Raw genomic sequence first — 23,523 nt, forward strand, 5'->3', positions numbered from 1 at the left:
TAGTGCGTAAATCGGGGTCGAACCACAAGGATGGAGGGGTTTCTACTTAGTCTAAATAGGAGTCTAGTCTAGTCAAAAATGAAAGGAAGTGAGTTGGTTCAAACTACTAGTTGTAACTAATGCAAGCAATTAAGAGGAAGTGTATACGATTGATTAAAGGCTAGGGTTTTCGGGTTCATCTAAATGGTTTTAAGAGGCAAACAAGTCGATTCAAGGAGTCAATGGTGAGGGTTTATCCTAGGATGCAAATCAATCTAATGATTATCCTAAAGGTGATTACCAACTCTCATTAAGCAATACACCATTCTAAGCATGCAACAAGACCACCATAAACTCTCATTTAATGGAGGAATTAAGCGACTAAGACAAAAAGCACAAGTTCCACTCACACAATTCATCAAACACCTTGTATGCAATACTAAGAAAGACAAATATTTCACCAAAGACTCAAAATAATCAAACTATCATGCCCAATAATCCCATTTAGACTCCCCCTAAACCCTAAAATGATTACTACTCACTCATATCAAATTTGTTCAAACAAACAAATAGAGAAGAACCAATAATAAAAAGAGATGACATGGTAAAGATTCAAACAATTATAGAAGGCAAAATAAAATGTAAACAATTGATTAAGCAAGTGAATAAGAGAAGAAATGTACCAACAAGAGTAAAGATGATTGCTTTGATTGAATAAAAGAAGGAAATCCTCCAAAATCTCTCAATACAATCCCAAAAACCAAGTGTAAACAATTGATAATTACTAATACTAGCTAATTTTACTAAGTAATTAATAATAATTATGGAAAGATTAAAGCTTGATTAGGGAAAGATTACAATAATTAGGGAAAGTTTCCAGATCTAGGGTTGTGTGTAAAACTGATTAAGGGAAGGGGTATATATATTTTGCACCAAGATTAGGGTAGGATTTGTAAATAGGCTTGAAATGCGGGTATGTGCTCTCGGCCGGTCAACCGGCTACCGGGCCTATGACCGGCTGGGAAGTTACTGGAAGTTGAATTAATTTTTGATATCATCAGGTAGCCATGGTCGGGCAACCGGCTGCTGGTCACTGACCGGCTGGGGGCACGTTGACTTCATCTTGACTCCTGGGCTTTATGGGAACTCCCAGCCGGGTGACCGGCTGCCGGCCTTATGACCGGCTGGGAAGTTCTTATAACTTCCTTTGATTTTGAGCTCATTGTTCTCCCAGCCGGGTAGCCAGCTGCCGGGCTACCGGTTAGGGGTTCCCTTTGCCTAATCTTTGCTTGAATTGCATACATTTGGTGTTCCCAGCCGACTGACCAACTGCCGGCCTACCGGCTGGGAGTACTTCTCAGCATCAATTCCTCCTCCTTCCATGCTTAGTTGAATGAACTCGTCTTCTAGCTTCAATTCTCCCATTCTCGCCTCAATTCCAACAAGGGAGGTACAAAATAAACACTTGGGAATTGGGGCATGAATTGCAAGCAAGAACGTATAAAACCGACTCAAATGGAGTCGGAAAGCATGAAAATAGAGGGAAAAAGTGGGGCAAAAGAATCCTATATCATCAAGTCATACATATTACACGCTAATCACACATGGGTGCCGGAGTCACTCGTTGAGTATCGACATACATAATTGTTTTGGTAAATTTCTACCAATTTAGGGTTAAAGCGGTCTTAACGTTAGGTCTGTATTACGATTTGTCTGTTTGTTGTATGATAAGTTGAATGTACGACGTAAGTAAATAACACAAGCGATTTTGGTGACGCGGAAAACCCAATTTGGGAAACAACCGCGAGGGGAGACGGATCCCACCAAGATTTTCACTATAATTCGAGAGGAAATACAGTTCGAGTGTTATGCTATGGAGGCTAGGGTATAATCCTCGTATTTTTTTATGATCCTTCTGTCGTGCATTGAGGCCCCTTATATAGTGGAGCTTATCCATCTAGGGTTTCTTGCTTCTTTACCAAGTATTCCTAATTTGACGCAGAATAGGACTTTCCTTCTCTGGATATGGCAAGTGATAGAGTCCCCACATACTTCTTCTACACGGACCCAAAGCCCGTGTCTTGCACTGTACGCTGGTGCTGCCACCCTAGCTCCCTGACGCCCTGCATCCCATACCGTTTCCTGAACCATTGCCCCAGACCAGCCCAATATCTAGATTTTGGGCCTAACAGTTTGCCCCCAATTTTCCGCGAAAGTCCAACCCTAAATTTTGAGCGGGAAATTGCAGTGTATCGTTGAGTGACTTCTCGAATACTCCTTTCCAATTCACATTTTCAAAGCTCCAACACCCCTTTCCTATTTAATTTCATCCGTCCCCCCTCTTTCTCTTTCATCATCATTTCACTTCCTCAAATCCCTCAAACTCACCAATTCCCAAAACCCATCCTTTCAATCGTCCTTTTACTGTCGCGTCGCCTCCCTCCGTCTCTTGAGGTACTTCCACTTCTCTCTCCTCATTTATCATGGCAAAAACCCGTTTCACATCATCCTCCTCCACCACCACGACCTCGTCGAAGACGACGACTTCCCTTCACAGGGAGTCCTCAAAAAACCGCACTCTGGTGACTCCCACCTAACCCAAGAGGACATCCCTAGGATTAAAGCCTTGCTTGGATTAGGTGACGATGTGGTGATCCACATCCCCAAACCTGGTTAGAAGGCAGATGCTTTTCGTGAGGGGTGGATCTGCTTGTACACCTACCCCTTCGTCCTTGGCCTTAGATTCCCTTTTCCCCTGATGATTCAAGAGTTCATCCGCTTGAACTCCCTTCCCATAACCCAAATTGCCCCCTACGCATGGAGAATCCTCTTGTCCACTGTTGCTTTGAACAATAGTTGGGATGCCGGAATTGGGTTGTCAGATCTGGCCCATAGGCTTGAATGTCGGTCGTTAGGGAACGGCCAATACACTTTCAGGGCTGTGGAGAAGACTGAAAATTTTCTTCAGTCGGCTGCTAAGGGTAAGGATGACGGGTGGTATGAAGACTTTTTCTACGTCAAGCTTGACTCACTCCCGATCCATGCTGACTATCTGTTCGAGCACTGGATTTTTGCCAAGAGTAAGTATAATTGTATGCCTATTTTTTATTGTTCTTATCACTCACTGTTCTTACTCTTTGATCTGATGCAGAACTCAAGAACCCTGAGAAATCCGAGGACGAGGAAGCTTCTGTTGCCAAGCTCTTTTCCATCCTTGAAGACCGTAGACTGTTCCCCATCCTGCTCTCTGGTTTAGACGACTCCATCACTGAAGAAACCATATCCTCTGGTAAATATCCTCTTTTGACTTCCATTAGCTTCCATGTCTATTTACCCTTTATTCTGACTTCTTGTATCCTGGCTCCTCCATAGGAAACGCTAGACCCTCCGCCTCCGAGATCCTGATGCGCCAAGCCAGGAAAAGAACTGCTGACTCCTTCACCTCTCCTGCCTCCTCAAGAAAGAGATCCTCCTCAAGACCTGCTCCAGAACCTATCGAAGTGACCCCAATATCTCGTGCCCCTGGGTCCCCTGTTCATGCTGATGACCTGCTGCTGCGCCTCCCTGCCAACTTTGGGGATACTGAACGTCCCAACTACTGGCCTACAATGGAGCGGCTCCTGACTCCGTCTTGCTCCAAAACATTCGATGAGACTGCCCCCCCAGGAGATGACTGACCTGGCTGCTGAACACTGCTTCCTTGTGAGTCTTCTTTTACTTGCCCCTTTCTTTCTTTGCCCCTGTGCTTCCCTGACTGATGGTTTTCTTCATTGCAGGCTCTTCAATCATCCCTCTACCTCCGCAAGATGCTGCAGAGGGCCAAAGTTGAGTGCCTGGCTTCTGTGGGGAAGAACAAGGAGCTCACTGTGTACTGTGCCAAGGCGAGGTAGCAGCTTCATGCGGCCAAAAAGGAAAAGGAGGCAGCTAAAGATCAGCTGGTGAGGACGCAGGAGGCCAACTGTGCTCTGACTTCTGGGTTGACAAAGGCAAAGGCCCGTGCTGAGGAGATGGCAGAGCTGGCCAGGAACGTGGGAGCCTACACTGCCTTTGAGGGGAGGATGGACTGCATCCGTGCCTATACTGAGGGGAGGCACACATCCTGGAACCTGGCGGAAGAACTAGCTGAGTTTGCCCGTGCTTTTCCCAATGGTATGGACCTGAGCGCCCTGTTCCCTCCTAATGCTGAGGCTGCAAGCCTGGAGCCTGAGTTCACAGCCATGGACATCTTTAGGACTATCTCTGGGACGAACGCTGTAGAGGAGATCCTGGCGGAGGAGACTGGTGATGGCGCTGCTGCAACTCCTGAGGCTGTTCAGGTACCTGCAACAGAGAAGCAGATAGAGCACGGGGAGCAGAGCATTGGTCAGGATGCAGTTGTTGAGAGGATTGACCTCTCTTAGATTTTAAGTTGTCTGGGGACTTGGCCCTGCGTGGTGCAAGTTTGTAAAAACTCTTTTTCTTTTTTTTTATCTTTTTGGCTTGTTTTGCGCCTGCTGGTATGCAGGCTTCAAACTGTGATGGTGCCTGCTACAGGTAGCATGTGCCTTAACTTAAAGTAGCTCTGGGCCCAGGTTTTAGGCCCTCCTTTTGTTATACTTACGTCATTTGCCATTGATTTTTGGAGTTGTAGTTCCACATAGGTATTTCCAGGAGGCTGACCTGGCTCCAGGTGCACAACCTCTATTCCTGGTGACAGGTTTCTGGTAACATATTTTACCCATGATGCAAAATATCTTATCACTAGGATTAGCTGACTAGAGCATACCTTCATTGACTGTTTCTGACTACCAAGGAATGTTGCGTTCCTTGTGGTTCCAGACGTTTGAAATTCCGTGCGTGCACCTTTTGCTCTACGTCATAGCTATGGATTTACTGAGATTAACGTTAAGGTATGGGTGGTCTTAGTATGCCGAACCCTGCGCGCTACCTCGGCATATGCTCCCCATGTGGCTTGACTTAATAAACGTCTCGCAGCCTCACATGGCAGGGGCTAGACCCTCAAAGTGTTCCTCATTAGACAAGTAACCAACATTAGTATCAAAGCCTTTCTTTGTAGAAGCATGATAAATTCCGAAGTAGTGCAAATTACCTGGTGCTATCTCGTGGTGTTCCAGGGCAACCGCTGGATCCAGGAAGCCACAGCCTGGACTACTCGGTTTAAAAATGACTCGATTTGGTTTAAAAAAAATAATAAAAACCTAGGGAAAACAAATAAAAGTAAAAAAGTTTTCTAAAAAGTTTTTTTTTTTTTTTTTTTTTTTTTTTTTTTTTGCTTCACGGACTTTTGAAAGGTCCTTTGTACACTAAAGTTCTGGCACTTTGTCAGACAAAGTACCGTTTCAAGTGACGAATGTTCCAGGGTTTATCTAGGATCTGACCGTGCATGGTCATCAACCTGTATGCCCCATTCTTGACAATGCTCTCGACCTGGTACGGTCCTTCCCATTTGTAGGCAAACTTGCCTGCTTTGTGGTTCTTGGTATTTTCGAATACCCTTCGGAGTATGAGGCCCCCTACTGCGAGGGTCCTGATTTTGACATTCTTGTTATATGCCTTGGCTACAGTTTGTTTATATGACGCCATGCGTATGTAGGCGCTTTCTCGCAGCTCATCAACTGTATCCAGACTTCTAGCCATTTCGACCTGGTTCTGCTCTGCCGTCTGACAGCCATATCTATGCGTGGGTACCAGAACCTCTGAGGCTATCACTGCCTCTGCTCCATATACGAGGCTAAATGGAGTTTGGCCTGTTGCCACTTTCGGTGTTGTTCTGTCTGACCAAAGTACCAATGGTTGTTCATCTGCCCATTTTCCTCCCAATTCCTCCAGCCGTTTTCTGAGATTTTCCACAATGATCTTGTTACTGGACTCGGCTTGGTCGTTGGTCTGTGGATATCTGGGGGCTGACTTTCTCAATGTTATGTTCCATCGTGCACAGAAGCCCTCGGTGTTATCTGATATGAACTGGGATCCATTGTCGCATATGATTTCAGATGGTATCCCAAATCTGCTTATGATGTTACGTTTTATGAAAGAGATCACCTGCCGTTCTTTCACTTCTTTCATTGCCTCTGCTTCTATCCATTTTGAAAAATAATCAGTCATGACTAGCATGTACACTCTGTTTCCTGGGGCCCTAGGCAGCTTTCCCACTAGATCCATGCCCCACATCATGAACGGCCATGGAGAGACAATTGGATGTATTGGATCCGCCGACTGGTGGATTGCTGGGGCTGCCTTTTAACATGATTCACATCGTTTGACATGATTAACGGCATATGTACGCATGGTGGGCCAGAAATACCCCTGTCTCAAGATTTTGTTAGACAGACTTCGTCCACCAGCGTGGTTCCCACACTCTCCACCGTGTACGTCATGCAGCACCGTCTCTGCCTCCTTTCTGCTCAAGCACCTGAGGCATGGTGTAATACTACAGATTTCTTAAGCTAAGTACTCGACCGAGTAGAGCCTACTCGGCCGAGTAGTGCTAAGTGTATGTTCTGTTTAGCTTTTGCCGAGGAATACTCGGCCTAGTATGATGAATACTCGACCGAGTAGAGGATACTCGGCCGAGTATACTCTATACTCGACCGAGTATCCGGTCTGGCGAGTAATATTTCAGCGGTTTGATTCGGAAGTAATTAGAACGATTTATATTTCGTTAAGCAGTTTCCTAAACATAATTTACAAAACCTAATCATCGTACGACGCTCTAATCACTCCGAATCTCTCCTCTATGTGTGTGGATAATCATAGCAACCGCATTCGATCCTTTATTCCTCCGTCGGTAAGTCTTTATCCCCATGTTTGTTGATGATTATTTCTAGGGTTTGTCTTTAATTATGAATTTGGGGGAAATGGGGTTTTGCATATAGTGTTTGCATTATGTGATTGTTGATTATCATTGTTGTAGGTGACGATGTGGTATTTGTTATGCATATTGTATGATTGATTGCGGCATATCGGATTACGAAAAGGTAGGGTTTCCCTACTCAGTTACTGTTAATTGATTGAGATTGCATATGTTCATAATTGTTGTTATCTGCTGATCATCGGAGGATGGGTGTTGTGGAGACGGTGTTGGTGTGGTTGTGTTGTGATGGTTGTGGTGTTGTGACAGCTGTGATGCTGTGTGTGTGTGTGATTGTGGTGGAGTCACTTGCGGGAGTGGCTTCACACCCTAGTTCGCCCTCCGTCGAACCCGTCACGGGAGGGGATGTGCACATTAAGGGACAGGGATTGTTAGTCCTTTGTTGATGAGATGGAATAGGTGGGGATGGGCTGCAGTCACCCACTGGCGGCGAGGATTAGCTGTTACGATGGGTAATCTGGCAGGGCTACACACTTTGGTGTGTAGTTGGTTACTGTGTGAGATCGGGAGACCGGGGATGGAGGACGATCAGCCGGTTACATGGTTTGTTTGTCTTATCTTGATTGAATGGTAACTGACCCCGGTTGTTGTTTTGTAAAACCTGCGGTGATCCATTCTGGGATGGTGAGCAGACTGTGACAGGTAATGCAGATGTTTAGCTATGGGACAGTCATGGGGAGTCACCACTCGAGTCTAGCTTCCGCCATCAAAAGACTTTGCTTACATTCTCTGTAGTTGTTAGACCTTTCATAGTTAATGTTTGGTTAATTTTGAAAACATGTAATCACTAAGTCTTTATACTTTAATAAAGGTTGTTTGGAATTGGTAACTTTGATATACTAACTTTGTGCTTGGTAACAGCCTTTCATGCTAGGGTAGTCCTTGGTAAGGTACCTTGGTATGAGGGGGTGTTACACATGGTCCTGCCAATGATTTCCTAAAAAGAATATTATCGATTAAGATATACCTGGAGGCTTTTATCCTGAAACTTTGTGCTTCCTTTCTATCCTCGGGAAGTGTTCCATCCTTTAGCCAATTTATGTACGGCATTATCCAATCTGGATCCTGCTGTCCTTCACTGGAAACCAGGGTCCTGACCTCCTGCGCATACTGCATGTACACTACTTCCTTTACCGGATCCTGGTCTGGCTCCTTCTGAATGGCTGGGGTCAACACATGGGTGATAGGTATATTTGATAACTCTGTGGGCTGAAAGGTGGCCCCTAACGTGGCCAGGGCATCTGCTTCTACGTTCTTATCTCGTGGAACCTGAGTTATCTTGAACGATCTAAACTTTGAATTTTGCTCTGTGGCTATCTTCAGGTAAGCTACCATCTTTGAATCACGTGCCACATATTCGTTGTTTACATGATTCACCACAAGGAATCGCTGAACACTCTCAGGTTCCTCACCTTAAGCCCTAGCGCCATCTGCATCCCCAGTATTAAGGCTTCATATTCGGCCTCGTTGTTTGTTGCTTTGAACTCACATCTAACAGCTTGCACTATAATATCACCTTTGGGTGATCGCAGGACTAAACCTACACCAGCCCCTCTCGCATTTGAGGCTTCATCAATGTATAAGGTCTATATCCCGCTATCTTGATTTTCCACTATTGTCAGCATCCTTTTTTCTGCCTCCCCACGAGTAGCAGGGCAGAAGTCGGAAACGAAATCTGCTAGGGCTTGGGATTTTATTGCAGTTCTGGGTTCGAATTGTAAGTCATACCCACTAAGATGTACCGACCACTTAGTCATTCTCCCTGAGAGTTCGGGCTTCCTCATGATAGTTTTTAGCGGGTAATTGGTTATGACGTGGATGGTGTGAGATTCAAAGTACGGTCGCAGTTTATAGGAAGCAGTAACCAAAGCCAATGCTAGTTTCTCAAAGGAAGTATATCTGGTTTCTGCGGGAAGCAGAGATTTGCTGATGTAATATACAGGATATTGTACCCCTTCTTGTTCTTTGACCAAGACCTCACTTACAGCTGCCTCCGTAACTGATAGATACAGGAATAGAGGCTCCCCTGGCTCTGGCTTCGTGAGTAATGGTGGCGTGCTTAGATAGCTTTTAAGTTCCGTGAATGCCTTCTCGTGTTCCTTGGTCCATTCGAATTTTTGACTCTTTCTCAGTATATCATAGAACAGTTTACACCTATCCGAAGCCCTTGATATGAACCTGTTTAGTGCCGCCACCTTCCCTGCTAGCCTTTGCACATCTTTCGGTTTCTGCGGTGATTCCAGCTGGAGTATTGATTTTATCTGCTCCTTGGTTGCTTCAATTCCTCTCTGGGTCACAATGTATCCTAAGAATTTTCCTGAGGATACTCCAAACGAACACTTGGACGGATTGAGCTTCATTTTAAATTCCCTTAATGTTTGGAAGGTGTCTACCATGTCATCTATGTATACTTCCATCGTCTTCCCTATTTGCTGCTTAGACATTTTGTTTACCAACCGTTGGTAAGTGGACCCGACGTTCTTTAGGCCGAAGGGCATGACGTTGTAACAATATATGCCTCTTTCCGACATAAATGCCGTTTTTTCTTGATCTTGTGGATGCATCTTAATCTGATTGTAACCGCTCCAGGCGTCAAGAAAAGTAAGTATTTCGTGTCCAGCGGTGGCATCTACCATCGCATCAATATGCGGTAGCGGGAAGGGGTCTTTGGGACAAGCTTTGTTTAAATCTGTGAAGTCTACGCATACCCTCCATTTTCCATTTTTCTTGGGCACGACTACCACATTAGAAAGCCATTCAGGGTAGCTAACTTCTCTAATTTTACCTGATGCCAAGAGACTGTCTACTTCTTAGTTAATGACTTCGTTTCGTTCTGCTGCGAATTTTCTTCTTTTCTGCTGTACTGGGGTGCAGCCTGGGTTCACGCTTAACTTGTGCGAAATAATGGATGGGTCTATACCTACCATATCATCGTGGGACCATGCAAAACAGTCCATGATGGCTTTCAGAAATTGAGTCAGCTGACTGCGCAGCTCTTTACTGCAAGTTGCTCCAATTAATACTGTCCTATCCGAGTGCCCCTCGTCCAGGTGTACCTGATCCAGTTCCTCTGAGGGAGGCTCCTTGTATTCTTTCGAGGTGCCCCGGTCCTGTCATTGCTATGAGGGGAGCTTGGTTGTAGCTTTGAGGACTTGAGCGTAGCAGTTTCTGGATTCCTCTCGATCCCCTTTTACTGTGACAATACCCCATGGTGTTGGGAACTTGAAACACTGATGATATGTTGAGGGCACTGCCTTCATCTGATGCAGCCATGGTCTTCCTAATATCTCGTTGTAAGTAGTTGGACCCTCAATGACTAAGTATCTTACCAGCTTGTTAACTCCTTCAATATACGTTGGAATGGTTATCTCACTCACCGAATGTGCAGTCTCACCACTGAATCCCACCAGGGGTACAAATTTCTTTATCAGGTTCTCTTTATCAAAACCCATGATTTTGAGGGTTTCCATCATAATGAGGTTCACAGAACTCCCTGTATCTACTAGTGCTTTTCGTACGGTGCAATTGCCAATGGATAACGTTATAACTGATACCGTTGTTTAGTATCAAAAATAATATTTATAAACCAAACTAAAACTATATCTAGTGATAGTAAGGGTCGAACCACAGAGAGACAAGATCAACTCTATTTGCTATTTTTAATCTATTGAAGTAACAATTGTGGGTGGGTGGGGGGGGGGGGTGGTTGGTTGATTCTAAACTAATTACTGGAATTTAAATGAAGTTTGAAATAGATATAAAAAAGCAGCTAGGAACTTCGGTTCACCATGGCTTAAGGGTCAGTCAAGTAAAGTCAAGGTCTGCCAAATACCGTCTCAGGTGTCAAATAGGTCCTCTAAGTCCCTAATCGAATTAAGTCTCTCGACTTTATTCACCCTAGAATGAAACTAAATTGCTTTCGCTCCACTAGTCTTTCCAATTACTTGTAAGAAATCTAACTCCGCTAATCTCTCAATCTAGCAAACGGGTAAAATCTCACAGCAGTAAATAAGACCGGTACGGGTTCAACCTAGACTTAATAAAATCAACTCATGACGCCATGGATTCCCTAATTCTTAGCATAGGAATTTAGCTACGCATGATTAAATATGACAATTGCAAAATTAAAGATATGGAATAAAATTGACATGATTGAATTAGAAATCAAACTAAGGGATTAAAACTAAATTTCTTAAATATAAATTAGTAGAAACTAGAATTAAATAAACAAGAATAGGAGAAGATTGAAATTGAATTAAAGCTTACTAAAGAATTCGATGAACAAAACAATTGATTGAAATCTGTAGTCTCCACTTCTTCGTTCCAAAAAAACCAGATCTAAAACTTCCGTCGTTCAATAATGAAAAGCATAACCTCAATTATTTGCCACCTTCCACTCATAATAGTTCTTCCCATAAGATAAATTACAAGTGGGCTTTCAAAAGACAAACGCGTAAAAGAAATCGCAGCTTCGAACTCTGGTCGATCGACCAGGTGACACGGTCGATCGACCGCCCAATACAGTGCTGGCAACCCTGCTTCCTCTGCTAAACTCCATGGTCGATCGACTGGATTCTCTGGTCGATAGACCAGTGTGCTGTGGCAGCTTCCAACTTCATGCACGCATCCCGAGACGATCTAGTTCTGAGCTTCTAACTTCATAGTTTCCATAAAATGCCCCCGGGAACAGATAAAGGCTCAATTTAGCTTACTTCTGGTCATTCCTACAATAATGACATAGGAAATACAAAGTAACCCATTTCGGGAGAAATAATAGCTTAAAGCTAACAATTACGCATAGAAATACGTGCCAAAAACGCTAATAAAGTGTATAGAATATGCACGTATCAAATCTCCCCAAACCAAACCTTGCTTGTCCCCAAGTAAGCACTAAGACTCAATCTAAACATCTATTGGAACGGATTTTTTTCTCAAAACAAGAACGTATTATCATGCCCAACCAATTTAGTGCAACGAATAATATCAAAGCATTTTGTCAAGCGCAAACGAGTTGAACATGTTCAAGAATTTACCAAACTTTCGACCTTGCAAGACTCGTGTATATCGGACTCTCACGGGTCGCTCATTCACTCAATTTTAAGAATAGGATGAGAATTTAATTGTGCAAGATAGAATAATGAACGAAAGAAGTCTCTCACATAACTACGACCCATAAAAACATGCCTGCAGTCTAACATGAATTAAATCTCTACAACCGTACATATGAATTCCAACCATTTAATGACCATGACACATGCCGAGGCGATTTGGGATTGTGAGGCTACGGGTAAGAAGGGGCAAAAATAAATTTGGATAAGAGGAGATAATGTCAAGCAAGCAACTTCTAAACACCAAATTTCTGAACATTTCTCAACTTCGTACTCGAGAGAAAATCAAAACGGTGCTACTAAAAGCACAAATCTCAGTCTCCCAAAATAATAATAATTCCCCAAATAATATAGATAGCAACATGGGAATAAAAATCACCATCCAAAAATCATTCTAATCATGTGATTTTTCTTTTGTTTCCTTTTCTCTTTTTTTTTTCTTTTTGCCTCTTTTTTTTTTTTTTCAAAACCTGAACTGGCAGTCGATCGACCAGGTAATGCAGTCGATCGACCACCCCTTTTGACCTGAACCTCTCTGCTTCAGTTCAGTTTCCTTTCTTTTTTTCTTTCTTTTCAAAGTTTCCCTCATTTGCCAACATATCACCAAAACTGATGCATTTCTCACACGAGACAATAAAAAACCAAATCGCAAAATAATATTCTCGAATAACTACCTTTACTAGCTCGGCTTGGTTGGCTAAATTTGGAATGTAGTTTATGGGACAAAAAAGGCAAATTTGGCTTTTGTGGGGCATATGGGCAAAATGAAATAAAGGGAACCTCTTCCACATGTGTTAGCAAACCGCAAAACCGAATGCATACAGGTATTAAGCAGATAAAATTCATGTTTATGCAAATTTATGTGACATGCCTTACGAGGAGTAACTACTCTCATTCCTATATGAAACCGGTCATAAATGACACCAGTTTAAATAAGCTCTAACCTTAGAAATTTTAAGTAGTTTTGCCAATATTGAGTCAAGTCTATTCGTTTAGTAAAATTCCAACAAAAACTCGTAGACTATGCAAGTGACATACTCAACGACATTAAAAGTGCAAGGAAGGGCAATGAGACAATACGTAAAGCAATTTTATCATTAAAATCCATCCATTCTGACTCGACCTACATGCAAAAGTAAACGTGATATTTTTGTATGTTTTGTATTTTTTTTGTCTCTTTTTTTTTCGATTTTTTTTTTTGAAATTGAAAATGCAAATGCATGCGGAAATGCAATAAACATGACCTAAAATGCAAGTAAAACAATGAAAATGTGACAAGCATATGCATATACCCTCCCCAAACCAAAACGCGCAATGCCCTCATTGCGCTCATCAACTAAACAGCAGCATCCAAAAACAGCGGGGATATAAACATTTACAGAAGAAATGGAAACTAATGAAAAAGAAACGAAAACTCACTAAATACGGCCTCCCCAAACCAGTCATCAAAAAGGGGAGGCAGAAAGCTGCTACTGGTCCTCCTCTGGCTCATACTCGGAACCGCCCGCCTCATCGGACCCTGAGTCGTCTTCCTCCTCCTTCTCAGCAGCAACAGCAGCAGTGGGAGTAGACGTCGTAGCAGGCGGAGGATATCCGCCCTCCGGGGGAACAAAGAAAGACGGGTGGGTCCAGGGACCCCGCGGGAGCATCCCTGTCCGAGCAAACTCCTCATAAACTGGGTACATGGCAAGAGCCATGTCCATCCTGTGTTGATCAAAACTTCTGCATAAATCACCCAACACACGTGAAACCGCTCTTTGGTCCATGACCGCAGGGATAACAATAGGTGCAGGGGGTCGAAAGGTAGCCGGGAAACCCGGCCCAGGAGTAGGAGTGGAGGACGAAGGAACTCGTGAAGAAGAGATATGAGCTCCTCTCGAGGTGGAAGCATGAGAGGAGCCTGCCCTAATAGGGAGCCTATAGCTAGGTAAGGGCGGTCGAGTCGACCCCTCAACAGTGGTAAAGGGTAAAATAGGAGGAAGGTCAAGGATAGGAATGGGGTCGGAAATGAAAGAATCGATCTTCCACCGACCCCGAGTATCGACCCACTTCACGGACTTGACGTAATCAAGGTCCATGAAGCGTGCAGGAGGGTCGAGAGGAGCCTCATCTCGAGGAAAGACAGGAACAAGACGGTGGGCTATACGAGTCACGAGCCCACCACAGACTATAGTAGTCAGAGAGGTGCCCTCACTTATAGTGTTAAAGTGAGAGGCAGTCAAATAAGCAATGTTATAAACGCGGGCTACCCGACTCTCGATGTTCAGGTAGCCTGCCAAGATAGACAATTCAATTGTATTAATGTTATTTGACTCTTTGCGGCCAAAGATGGTGTTGCCCATCAGCCGGAAGTAGTAACGAAAGAGGGGTAAATGGACGGAAGTGCCCTTCCTCTTAGGGGAGTCCAGGTCGGATATGCACGACCACATAACCCTGTGCACATCAGAAGACTCCGAGGTGTTACCCTCGAAACAAAGACCCAAATAACCAGCAAACTCAGCTAGTGTCAAAGAGTAAGTGACATTAAACAGCCGAAAAGAGACACAGGAGCTATTTTTATTAGTTTCAAAAGAAGCTTGGTCGAAAGCAAAGGAAGAGAAAAACTCAAGGGTCAAAATACGGAATGTGAACTTAGCCATGTCCACCAACCCTGACATCCCTGTCCCATTTAGCAGAGAAACAGCGGAGTCAAGACACCCTAGCTTTTCTAAAGTCGGTTTATGCAGAAAACGGGTTGCTTGAACTTTCGTTTTTTCGACCAAAGTAAGAAATTTAGCTCTCTGTGTAGAGGAAGAGAAAATCACCTTCGGATAGCCAGGTAGACTATCCGTAGTTAACTCGACCATTGGCGGCGTAATCCGCGACCGTTTTGATGCCCCCTGACTGGACTGCCCACGGATGATTGCCTGCTTCCCTTTCGTCATTCCTCTGCGCACAAAAATTGACAAACTCAACAACTAGCTTCCCAAAATCTTGAATAATGAAAATTAATAAACCCTAAATTAAAATCAGAGATCAATCATCAAACTAGGGTTTAGAAAAAGTTGGGGAAAACGAAATTAGACTCCTCCTAGTCGTTGAGATGGCTCGAAATTCACAGGAAAAGGATAGCAAATGCAATTAAAGCACAAATTCGACAAGAAATTAGCCCCAAACCGATTTTCCCCAAATCGATTTTTTTCGAAACAATGTGAGATTGCTCGAATTTGGGCATAAATATTCAGCAAAAATCGAATTTAAAGGACTAAAAGAGGATTAGAAACATACCTTTGATGAAACCTTGGAGATTTTGAGCAAGAAAATTTAAATTAAAGGGGAGATTTGACAAGAAAAATCGCAATAAGGAAGAACTAGGGTTTTTTCTCTCTTTTTTTTCGTTCAATTGAATGAATGAATGAAAAAATGAAATAAGACTTCCCTTTGTGTTTGGCCTCTAATACGTGCTGTGGTCGATCGACTAACATACCCAGTCGATCGACCAGTCTTCCTCTTAAATAGTTTCTGATTGTTGGCGTATATTTCTCTTCAGTCGATCGACTGACACACATGGTCGGTCGACTGAAGGTACTGGCAGTTAAGCTCAATTACGTCAAAACTTTCTTTTCAATTTCAATTTCCCGTCTGTCTCTCTTAGACATCCAGCGAATCATCCTACGCGCTTTGCATAAAATAATTACCTGCAAACACTCACAAAGGCGCACGTCTTCCCATAACAGTAATCGCTAACTAAAATGAAATAAATCTGAAGCTCCTAATGAGATGTAAGCTAAATAAACGGTAAAGTTCCTAATTACACAAGATAATTACAAGCCAGGTTGCCTCCCGTTAGCGGTGGTTTAAGAGGTCCGCATGACCTTCTTACCTCAATTTCCAGCTTCTAAAAGTGGGTCAAAGTATAGTACTTCGACCTGCCCAACAAATTCGTCTGCACCGTGATAGTGTTTCACGTATTGACCATTCACTTTGAATCGGTCTCCAGATGAGGTTTCCAATTCAACTGATCCGAATTTTTTGTAATCGCTGTGACCGTATAAGGGCCACTCCACCTGTATTTCAGCTTACCAGGAAATAAACGGATACGAGCATTAAAAAGGAGTACCTTATCACCGACATTGAACTCGCGCTTGATGATCCTCTTGTCATACCAGCGCTTCGTCTTCTCCTTGTAGATCCTAGCATTATCATAGGCCAGCAGCCTAAATTCCTCTAACTCATTCAACTGCGTCATACGTTTCTCACGAGAGTGGTTGGGATCTAAATTCAAATCACAAATTGCCCACCAAGATTTACGTTCTAATTCAACAGACAAATGACATGTTTTACCATAAATCAATCGGAACGGTGACATCCCAATTGGCATTTTAAACGCGGTCCTATAAGCCCACAAGACATCATCCAACTTAAGACTCCAATCTTTCCGTGATTTAGAAACAACTTTAGCTAACATTTCTTTCAATTCTCGGTTAGAAATCTCAACTTGACCACTAGTTTGGGGATGATACCCCAAACCTCTACGATGTTGGACACCGAATTTAGTCAACATAGCACAAAGTTGTTTTTCTTTAAAATGCATGCCTCCGTCGCTAATGACAACCCTAGGGACACCGAAACGAGGGAAGATTATATTTTTAAACAGCTTAATCACGGCTTTTGCATCGCAATGAGGGGTAGCAACAACTTCTACCCATTTGGACACATAATCTACGGCTACGAGGATATATTTGTTACCTTGACTGCTCGGAAAGGGTCCTTGATAATCAATGCCCCAGACATCAAAAATATCAACCTCTAGAATAACCACCTATGGCATCTCATGTCTCTTTGAAATATTCCCCGATCTTGGGCAAGCATCACACTCAACAACAAAATTCCGACTATCTGCATGCAAAGTTGGCCAATAGAAACCAGATTGGAGTACCTTAGCCACAGTCCGGGACGGACCATGGTGACCACCATAGGAAGAAGAGTGGCAAGCTTCTAGGATATCCTTGACCTCCCATTGAGGCACACATCTCCGGATAAGACCGTCTGCACATTCCTTGAAAACAAATGGATCATCCCAAAAGTATTGTCTAGCATCATAAGCGAACCGCTTCTTCTCACGCCATGAAAGCTTGGGTGGTATTTTACCCATCACCGCAAAATTAGCAAAATCAGCAAACCACGGAGGTGGATAAGACCCCAAATTAGTAATAGCTATGAGACTCTCATCGGAAAAGAATCATTAATGGGTAACGAATCTTCCCTTTTCGTCACCATTGCAGACGAGATAAATGGTCAGCCACCACATCTCTTGCACCTTTCTTATCTTTAATCTCCAAATCAAACTCCTGCAAAAGGAGTATCCACCTCAAAAGCCTCGGCTTCGCATCCTTCTTAAGAAAGAGAGTCTTCAGCGCTGCATGGTCAGTATAAACAATAACCTTAGAACCCAACTGTAACACCCCCATACTCCGAGTGCCTTACCAGGACCACTCAGGTATGAAGACATCACCATCTCGGTCGCCCGAGGTATGATAATCAAATAGACAAAACAGAAACAACATTTATTATAAGTAGTTTAATGAATAAATACAATCCTCGAAACAAAACTGAAAGTACAATACATTATTCCAAACTATCTTTCTCAATCGAAATATAAATAAATGCTAAACTACAGCGGAAGACTCTATCGTCATGTCGTGGCCATCCCCGCCTATCCCAAAGACTCATCTCTATACTCGCTCAATATCTCGCTCACCATCCCCGAATGGATCACCGCAGTTTTACAAAACAACACCGGGTCGTACTAATCACACAATCAATATAGATAACAATAACAAGATACACAGGCAATTTGAATGTCACACACACACACACACACACACACACACCAACTCCCATCATCTCAATACCGACTGTCCACTGGACCATTCGCCGATGGGGGACCGCACTGCCCGTTCCCACCTAAGCCCCGCTCATCGTACGAGCGATAACCCTGTCCATTAATGTGCACATCCCCTTCCGTGGCGGGTTCCACGAAGGGCGAAACTAGGGCGTGAAGTCACTCCCGCAAGTGACCCCACTCAGCCGAGAACGCATCTCGAGAGCCATAGACAACCAATCACAATTACAATCACAATCACAATCATCATATCAAACAACTAACTACAGCACATCACCAATATCCCATTATGGGACTAATACTGAGTAGGAAATCCTACCTGGAAAGCACAACACGCAGACGGTATCTACAGCTGTATCAAAACGGCTCCTCTACGAATTCTCCTCCTACCATACAACACATAGATGCTACCATTCAAATACTACTCATAAAAACCCCCAATTCCTAAATTAGGGTTTCATCAATCTTAACAAAACATTATAGAAATTATATTAAAAGCTTACCCTCGACGCAAGGAATCCAACGACACGAACTACGATACGAACCGTCCGAACTCCGGAATTGTCAAGAACGCGATTAGGAAGAAGAACTAGTTGCTTTCTCTCTTAAACAGGTTTTAGGTTTTGTAAAAAGTGATTTAAAGCAATTACGAATATGTTTAAATACCTTAATCGCGTAATTAACAAAACCCGAGAAATCTCCCCCGTAAAACCGGACACTCGATCGAGTACCCAAGGTACTCGATCGAGTACCCCCCTACTCGATCGAGTGCCCCAGCTACTCGATCGAGTGCCCAACAGGTCAGAAACTATTATGCTTCGCCACTTACCCTTACTCGACAGAGTAAGGCCTACTCGATAGAGTACCCCAAGACTCATAAATACGGAGTATTACAGTCTTCCCTCCTTAAAAAGAACTTCGTCCCCGAAGTTCAACCCATACATAAAAACAACCATACTAGCTCGACCAAGACACAACAACATAACTAAGAACTCAAGAACTCGACCAAACATACAACATGAACTTTTAACACCCACTCCACCAACTATGTTTACTTCCCTAACATGACTCACGATATCGTATCCACCACATATATATCTCTCACGACACCCACTCCATACATAACCAACTACCATCCTCTAACGCTGCTAGCTCCATAATATCATCCACTATCAAATCCAAAATCAAGACACTCATAGACCTCAAACGGAATGTTACATTCTACCACCCTTAAAAGGAACTTCGTCCTCGAAGTTTACTCACACTCATAATCTCATCATCCAACTGTCAACACTATCGAAGTATTCTCGCACATCAAACTACTACAAGCACGTCCGTGACCTTTTAACACTATCAACCACAACATATACAAATCCATATCTTATGCTACACCAACACTCTACTTCCAAATATACTACCATATGAACAATCATTAAAATCTCTTTTATCGCATCCTACTCCTCTTAAGATAAATGTTACGTCCTCGTAACGTACTAATACTATATCCTTAGTTATATCTTCTCATTATTCTCATCATCCTCACATGTCATAGATAACCACCTATACTCTAAACACTCGTCATGCATATATCCAAGGCTCTCTTACTTAAACAATTCTCGTACTTCAATTCACTCGTCACACCACCTAACCTATACCTCAAAATCTTTATCTTAACCCAAAATTTCAACTTTTCCACATTACCGCAACATGACATACCTCTCTATATAAACTATATGAAACTCCCATCATCAAAAGCATAACTCACGATCCACACTTGTTACGTGCACTCATTCCAGATCCTCAAGTTCTTTCCTTCATTACCGCAAAACTCATACATAACTTAATATGACACTAATTCCCTCAACACCCTACACTCACTGTCCCAACAAAAGATTATGAACTACCTGTCGCTTTCAGATCATTACAACACATGTTCCACGAATCATTTTCCATTACCATGTCTACTAAAGCCTTATATAGAACAAGGTCAAAATTACTGTAACAACCTCTCACAACCGTGTCCCATCAATAGAACATCACTATACCATGACAACAACGAAAACATATTCAACTCTATTTCATATCATACTCTACCTCATTCTTAACTTAACCTGGTAAAGAAAACATCAATAAGCAAGACAACTGTCTACATGTTCAACCAAAACTCACAAAGAACAACAGCAAACAAAACAACAATCTATGTATAACTGGTATGCACTTTCGAAAACTCGTATCATAATCATCCCGCCTACTCCACCACAACCGGTGACGGCATCACAACACCGCCACCAACAGCCACACCGTAGTGCGAAAATACCCACATCACAACACTAAATATCGAGCCCGGATCACCACCCGAGGCACCACAACCACATCGATAGACATCACAACTACATACAATTCCATAAATACTGACTCGGAAATAACCTTTCGGACAAGAAAACTTACTCGAGTCCACTTTACTCAATCACAACGCAACATATTATATGAATAAACAGATAAGCATCTCATGAACATCATCTCTACCATTTCACGGAATACACGTGTGTTATTAATACACATAAAATTATAACTAGCCATGTCAAATTAATCAAATTATTACCTTTTTGGATATCATTCAATTAAACTACCGTGTCCAACATATATATACTGAGTAACATTCATAAAACACGACTTTATAATTATCACACCATACCACTTCTTGTGAGGTCGGAACCTCACACAAACATTTACACATATCATAGACCCGTAATCACAACCAACTAGTCAATCCCGACCACGTAAGTTACCACTCAACAAAGGTTACCTGTCGCCCGAGTTTAACTCATATGCCCCTCATAACATATTCCCCCATTCGCACAACCATCACTTCCTGCCAAATATAACCATACCTTTACTATTCAACTATTAGCATCCGCCTCATCTAACCACATCTTATACCCTCTCACTATCATACACAACAATCAGGTCCCTACCAAATCAACCTCTTTAGAATTGCTACCTTTGTAATATACCATCACCCTTAACCACTAGTGACAACACCACAATACCACCACTGCTCGTATATCAAACCTCTTACACTCATATCAAAATAACACGGTTTTTCTCCTATCTTTGGTTATCATTCCAAATAACGAACATCAAACCCATCCACAAAATTACCTCAACATTATTCCCAATACTATCTTATTTGTGTTGTCATTCAACTCTCCACCAAATACCTCGTATCGTGCTAACGCTCCACCAACTTCTTGCTCCCTTAATTCCTCGAAATTCATTATCAATCATGTTGTCCTGAAACTCCTATATAACCTTTAGCTAACATCCTCGTGACGCTATCACACATTTCAATGATTCCTTACCTTTATATCACATAACTCCGGTGAATATTTTCCTCAGCTTACTTTTATCCTTCTTTTCTCTTTACACTCAATAATACCAATTAATAGTTCAACTCCTTATTCCTTCTAGCTAACTCTTTAGAAATCCAGTTACCCCTTCGTTGCTCCAAAACTCAAATTCCATTATTTTCTACCGACATCATCTCACTCTTTCTTACCATGGATCTTCTCTTATTATGCTATCACTCACACTTGCCACTAATCTATCCATAAAATCCACGTTCACTGTTTAAACGATTGCATCTCCCTTTTTACATCTCTAGAAATCAAAATTCTCTTTTTATACCGTTAATTGCCCAAGGAAATCACACATTAGTTTCGTCTCTCGGTGACACAAATTTCCAAACTCAGTCACTATCTGCAAATCCACGTCGCGACATATCCCATTAAGTTCACTATATATCACTCGTCTCAATTCCTCTAAAACGACCTTTCATTACATATATTCTTACTCAACACTATTTCTAACCATCTCCCTCCATAATCCGTTGTACATCTCAAGTTGCTACTATCCACATCCTTTCTTTCAATACTTTCATTCTCACGTTCCTTAAACTTGCATCATCCCTTGCCCACATTCACTTACATTTTCATTACTCAACATACAAACATGTCACTCATCTCGTCTCACAAAACATGCTCTATGCCTCAATTAAGTCTTACCAATCCCAACACATATAAACCATGTCCTCCCCACCGAACTCATACTCATCATAGGTGCCACTCTTTACACCACAAAATTGGGTAACTTACGCGTCAAGACCAACATACATGTAAAACAATGCATAAAGAAGCAAAATAACGCCTTTGAATTAAACATAATATGCAACGAAGTCAAAAGATAAGCATATGGCCCAAAATAGGGGTCACTAGATCGAGTACAGGCCACTCGATCGAGTAAGGGACTTACTCGATCGAGTAGGTGAAGATCAGAAGCACGTAAAACAAATCACCAGGGCTACTCGATCGAGTAGCTAAAGTACTCGATCGAGTGCCCCCTTACTCGATCGAGTACCAAGGATACTCGATCGAGTACCCCAATTCTCAGCACTGTCCAGTTTTCGTAAAACAGCCATAACTCACTCATTTCTTGGTCGTTTTGGGTGTGTGACCTATCTTTAGAATCGTAAAAGAACAAGCTATCACCTCCAATTGGAATCACATTAAAATCATTTACGCATCTCAAGTTATAACAGTTTAAAGACAACTTTGCTGTAATCAGACGACATAATTATTTGATTTTTACTTCCAAACAACTTAAACAACAACCAAGTTAAACGAAAACAACCCAATACTCATGAAACCAGTAGCCCCAATCACATATTATTATTTTCGAAAACAACGCAACAACATTCATCATGCACTACCCACATGCTTTTATTCTATAGCCTTTCGTAAGACAAATCATACTCATACATTACAAATCCTATTCCATGTTACTAACATAACAACACTATAAAATACTTCCATGATATAACCTGCTTAATCCGGAACCATGTTATCATACCACGATGATTCATCTTTTTCAACTACTTCATCCATCATACCACATATTTACCCACCATATACGTTCAACATATTCACCCAGCACATGTTCAATTCATACTCCTAACCTTCTGTACTTTTACTCAACACGACAACAACAATATGTATACTTACACATCGCTTTATATATATATATATATAGACAAAACACTTTTCCTTACGTAATTATAACATGTCAAATTACATGTATCAATAATTATACTTTCATGCTTTACAATCAGCCAACATACAATTCACGTCATTATCATCTTTCATCCATCAATTCATACAACATAATACTACATAAATACACACAGCACACAATAAGCACATAACGATCCCGACACATATCCCATGGTGACCGGTTCAAAATTGTAGGGCGAGTTCGCGACTTTAGGACGTCTCCCAAGTCTTTGCATTAGCTCCTACAACCTTTACCCCGGGTTCATTTTAATTGACTCCCTATATTCATTGGATTTATTGGTTACAGGTTTCAGGATCGTCGCTCTGATACCATTTGTAACACCCCCATACTCCGAGTGCCTTACCAGGACCACTCAGGTATGAAGACATCACCATCTCGGTCGCCCGAGGTATGATAATCAAATAGACAAAACAGAAACAACATTTATTATAAGTAGTTTAATGAATAAATACAATCCTCGAAACAAAACTGAAAGTACAATACATTATTCCAAACTATCTGTTCTCAACTGAAATATAAATAAATGCTAAACTACAGCGGAAGACTCTATC

At 42.2% G+C, this 23,523-nt stretch overlaps 2 protein-coding genes across 2 annotated transcripts; one reads left to right on the forward strand and one right to left on the reverse strand.

Annotated features, from left to right (window-relative positions):
* Positions 1-1,234: 1,234 nt before the first annotated feature.
* LOC141630823 (uncharacterized) lies at positions 1,235-3,434 on the forward strand. Its single transcript, XM_074443574.1, has 2 exons — positions 1,235-3,059; positions 3,131-3,434. Exons 1-2 carry the CDS (start codon positions 2,738-2,740, stop codon positions 3,349-3,351), a joined length of 543 nt encoding a protein of 180 aa, XP_074299675.1. The 5' UTR covers positions 1,235-2,737; the 3' UTR covers positions 3,352-3,434.
* Positions 3,435-6,219: 2,785 nt separating this feature from the next.
* Positions 6,220-8,185, reverse strand: LOC141641503 (uncharacterized). Its single transcript, XM_074450163.1, has 2 exons — positions 7,818-8,185; positions 6,220-6,391 (listed from the first exon to the last, which is right to left on the reverse strand). Exons 1-2 carry the CDS (start codon positions 8,183-8,185, stop codon positions 6,220-6,222), a joined length of 540 nt encoding a protein of 179 aa, XP_074306264.1.
* Between the last annotated feature and the right edge of the window lie 15,338 nt (positions 8,186-23,523).

The sequence above is a fragment of the Silene latifolia genome, chromosome 2 (genome assembly GCF_048544455.1).
Source record: "Silene latifolia isolate original U9 population chromosome 2, ASM4854445v1, whole genome shotgun sequence".
NCBI classification, from domain to species: Eukaryota; Viridiplantae; Streptophyta; class Magnoliopsida; order Caryophyllales; family Caryophyllaceae; genus Silene; species Silene latifolia.

Coding starts and splice junctions, on each gene's coding strand:
- LOC141641503 (XM_074450163.1), bottom strand. CDS start 8,185: ATGGTAGCTTACCTGAAGATAGCCACAGAGCAAAATTCAAAGTTTAGA. Junction 6,392..7,817: donor TTCAGGATAAAAGCCTCCAG/GTATATCTTAAT, acceptor ACCATGCCTCAG/GTGCTTGAGCAGAAAGGAGG.
- LOC141630823 (XM_074443574.1), top strand. CDS start 2,738: ATGATTCAAGAGTTCATCCGCTTGAACTCCCTTCCCATAACCCAAATT. Junction 3,060..3,130: donor GCACTGGATTTTTGCCAAGA/GTAAGTATAATT, acceptor GATCTGATGCAG/AACTCAAGAACCCTGAGAAA.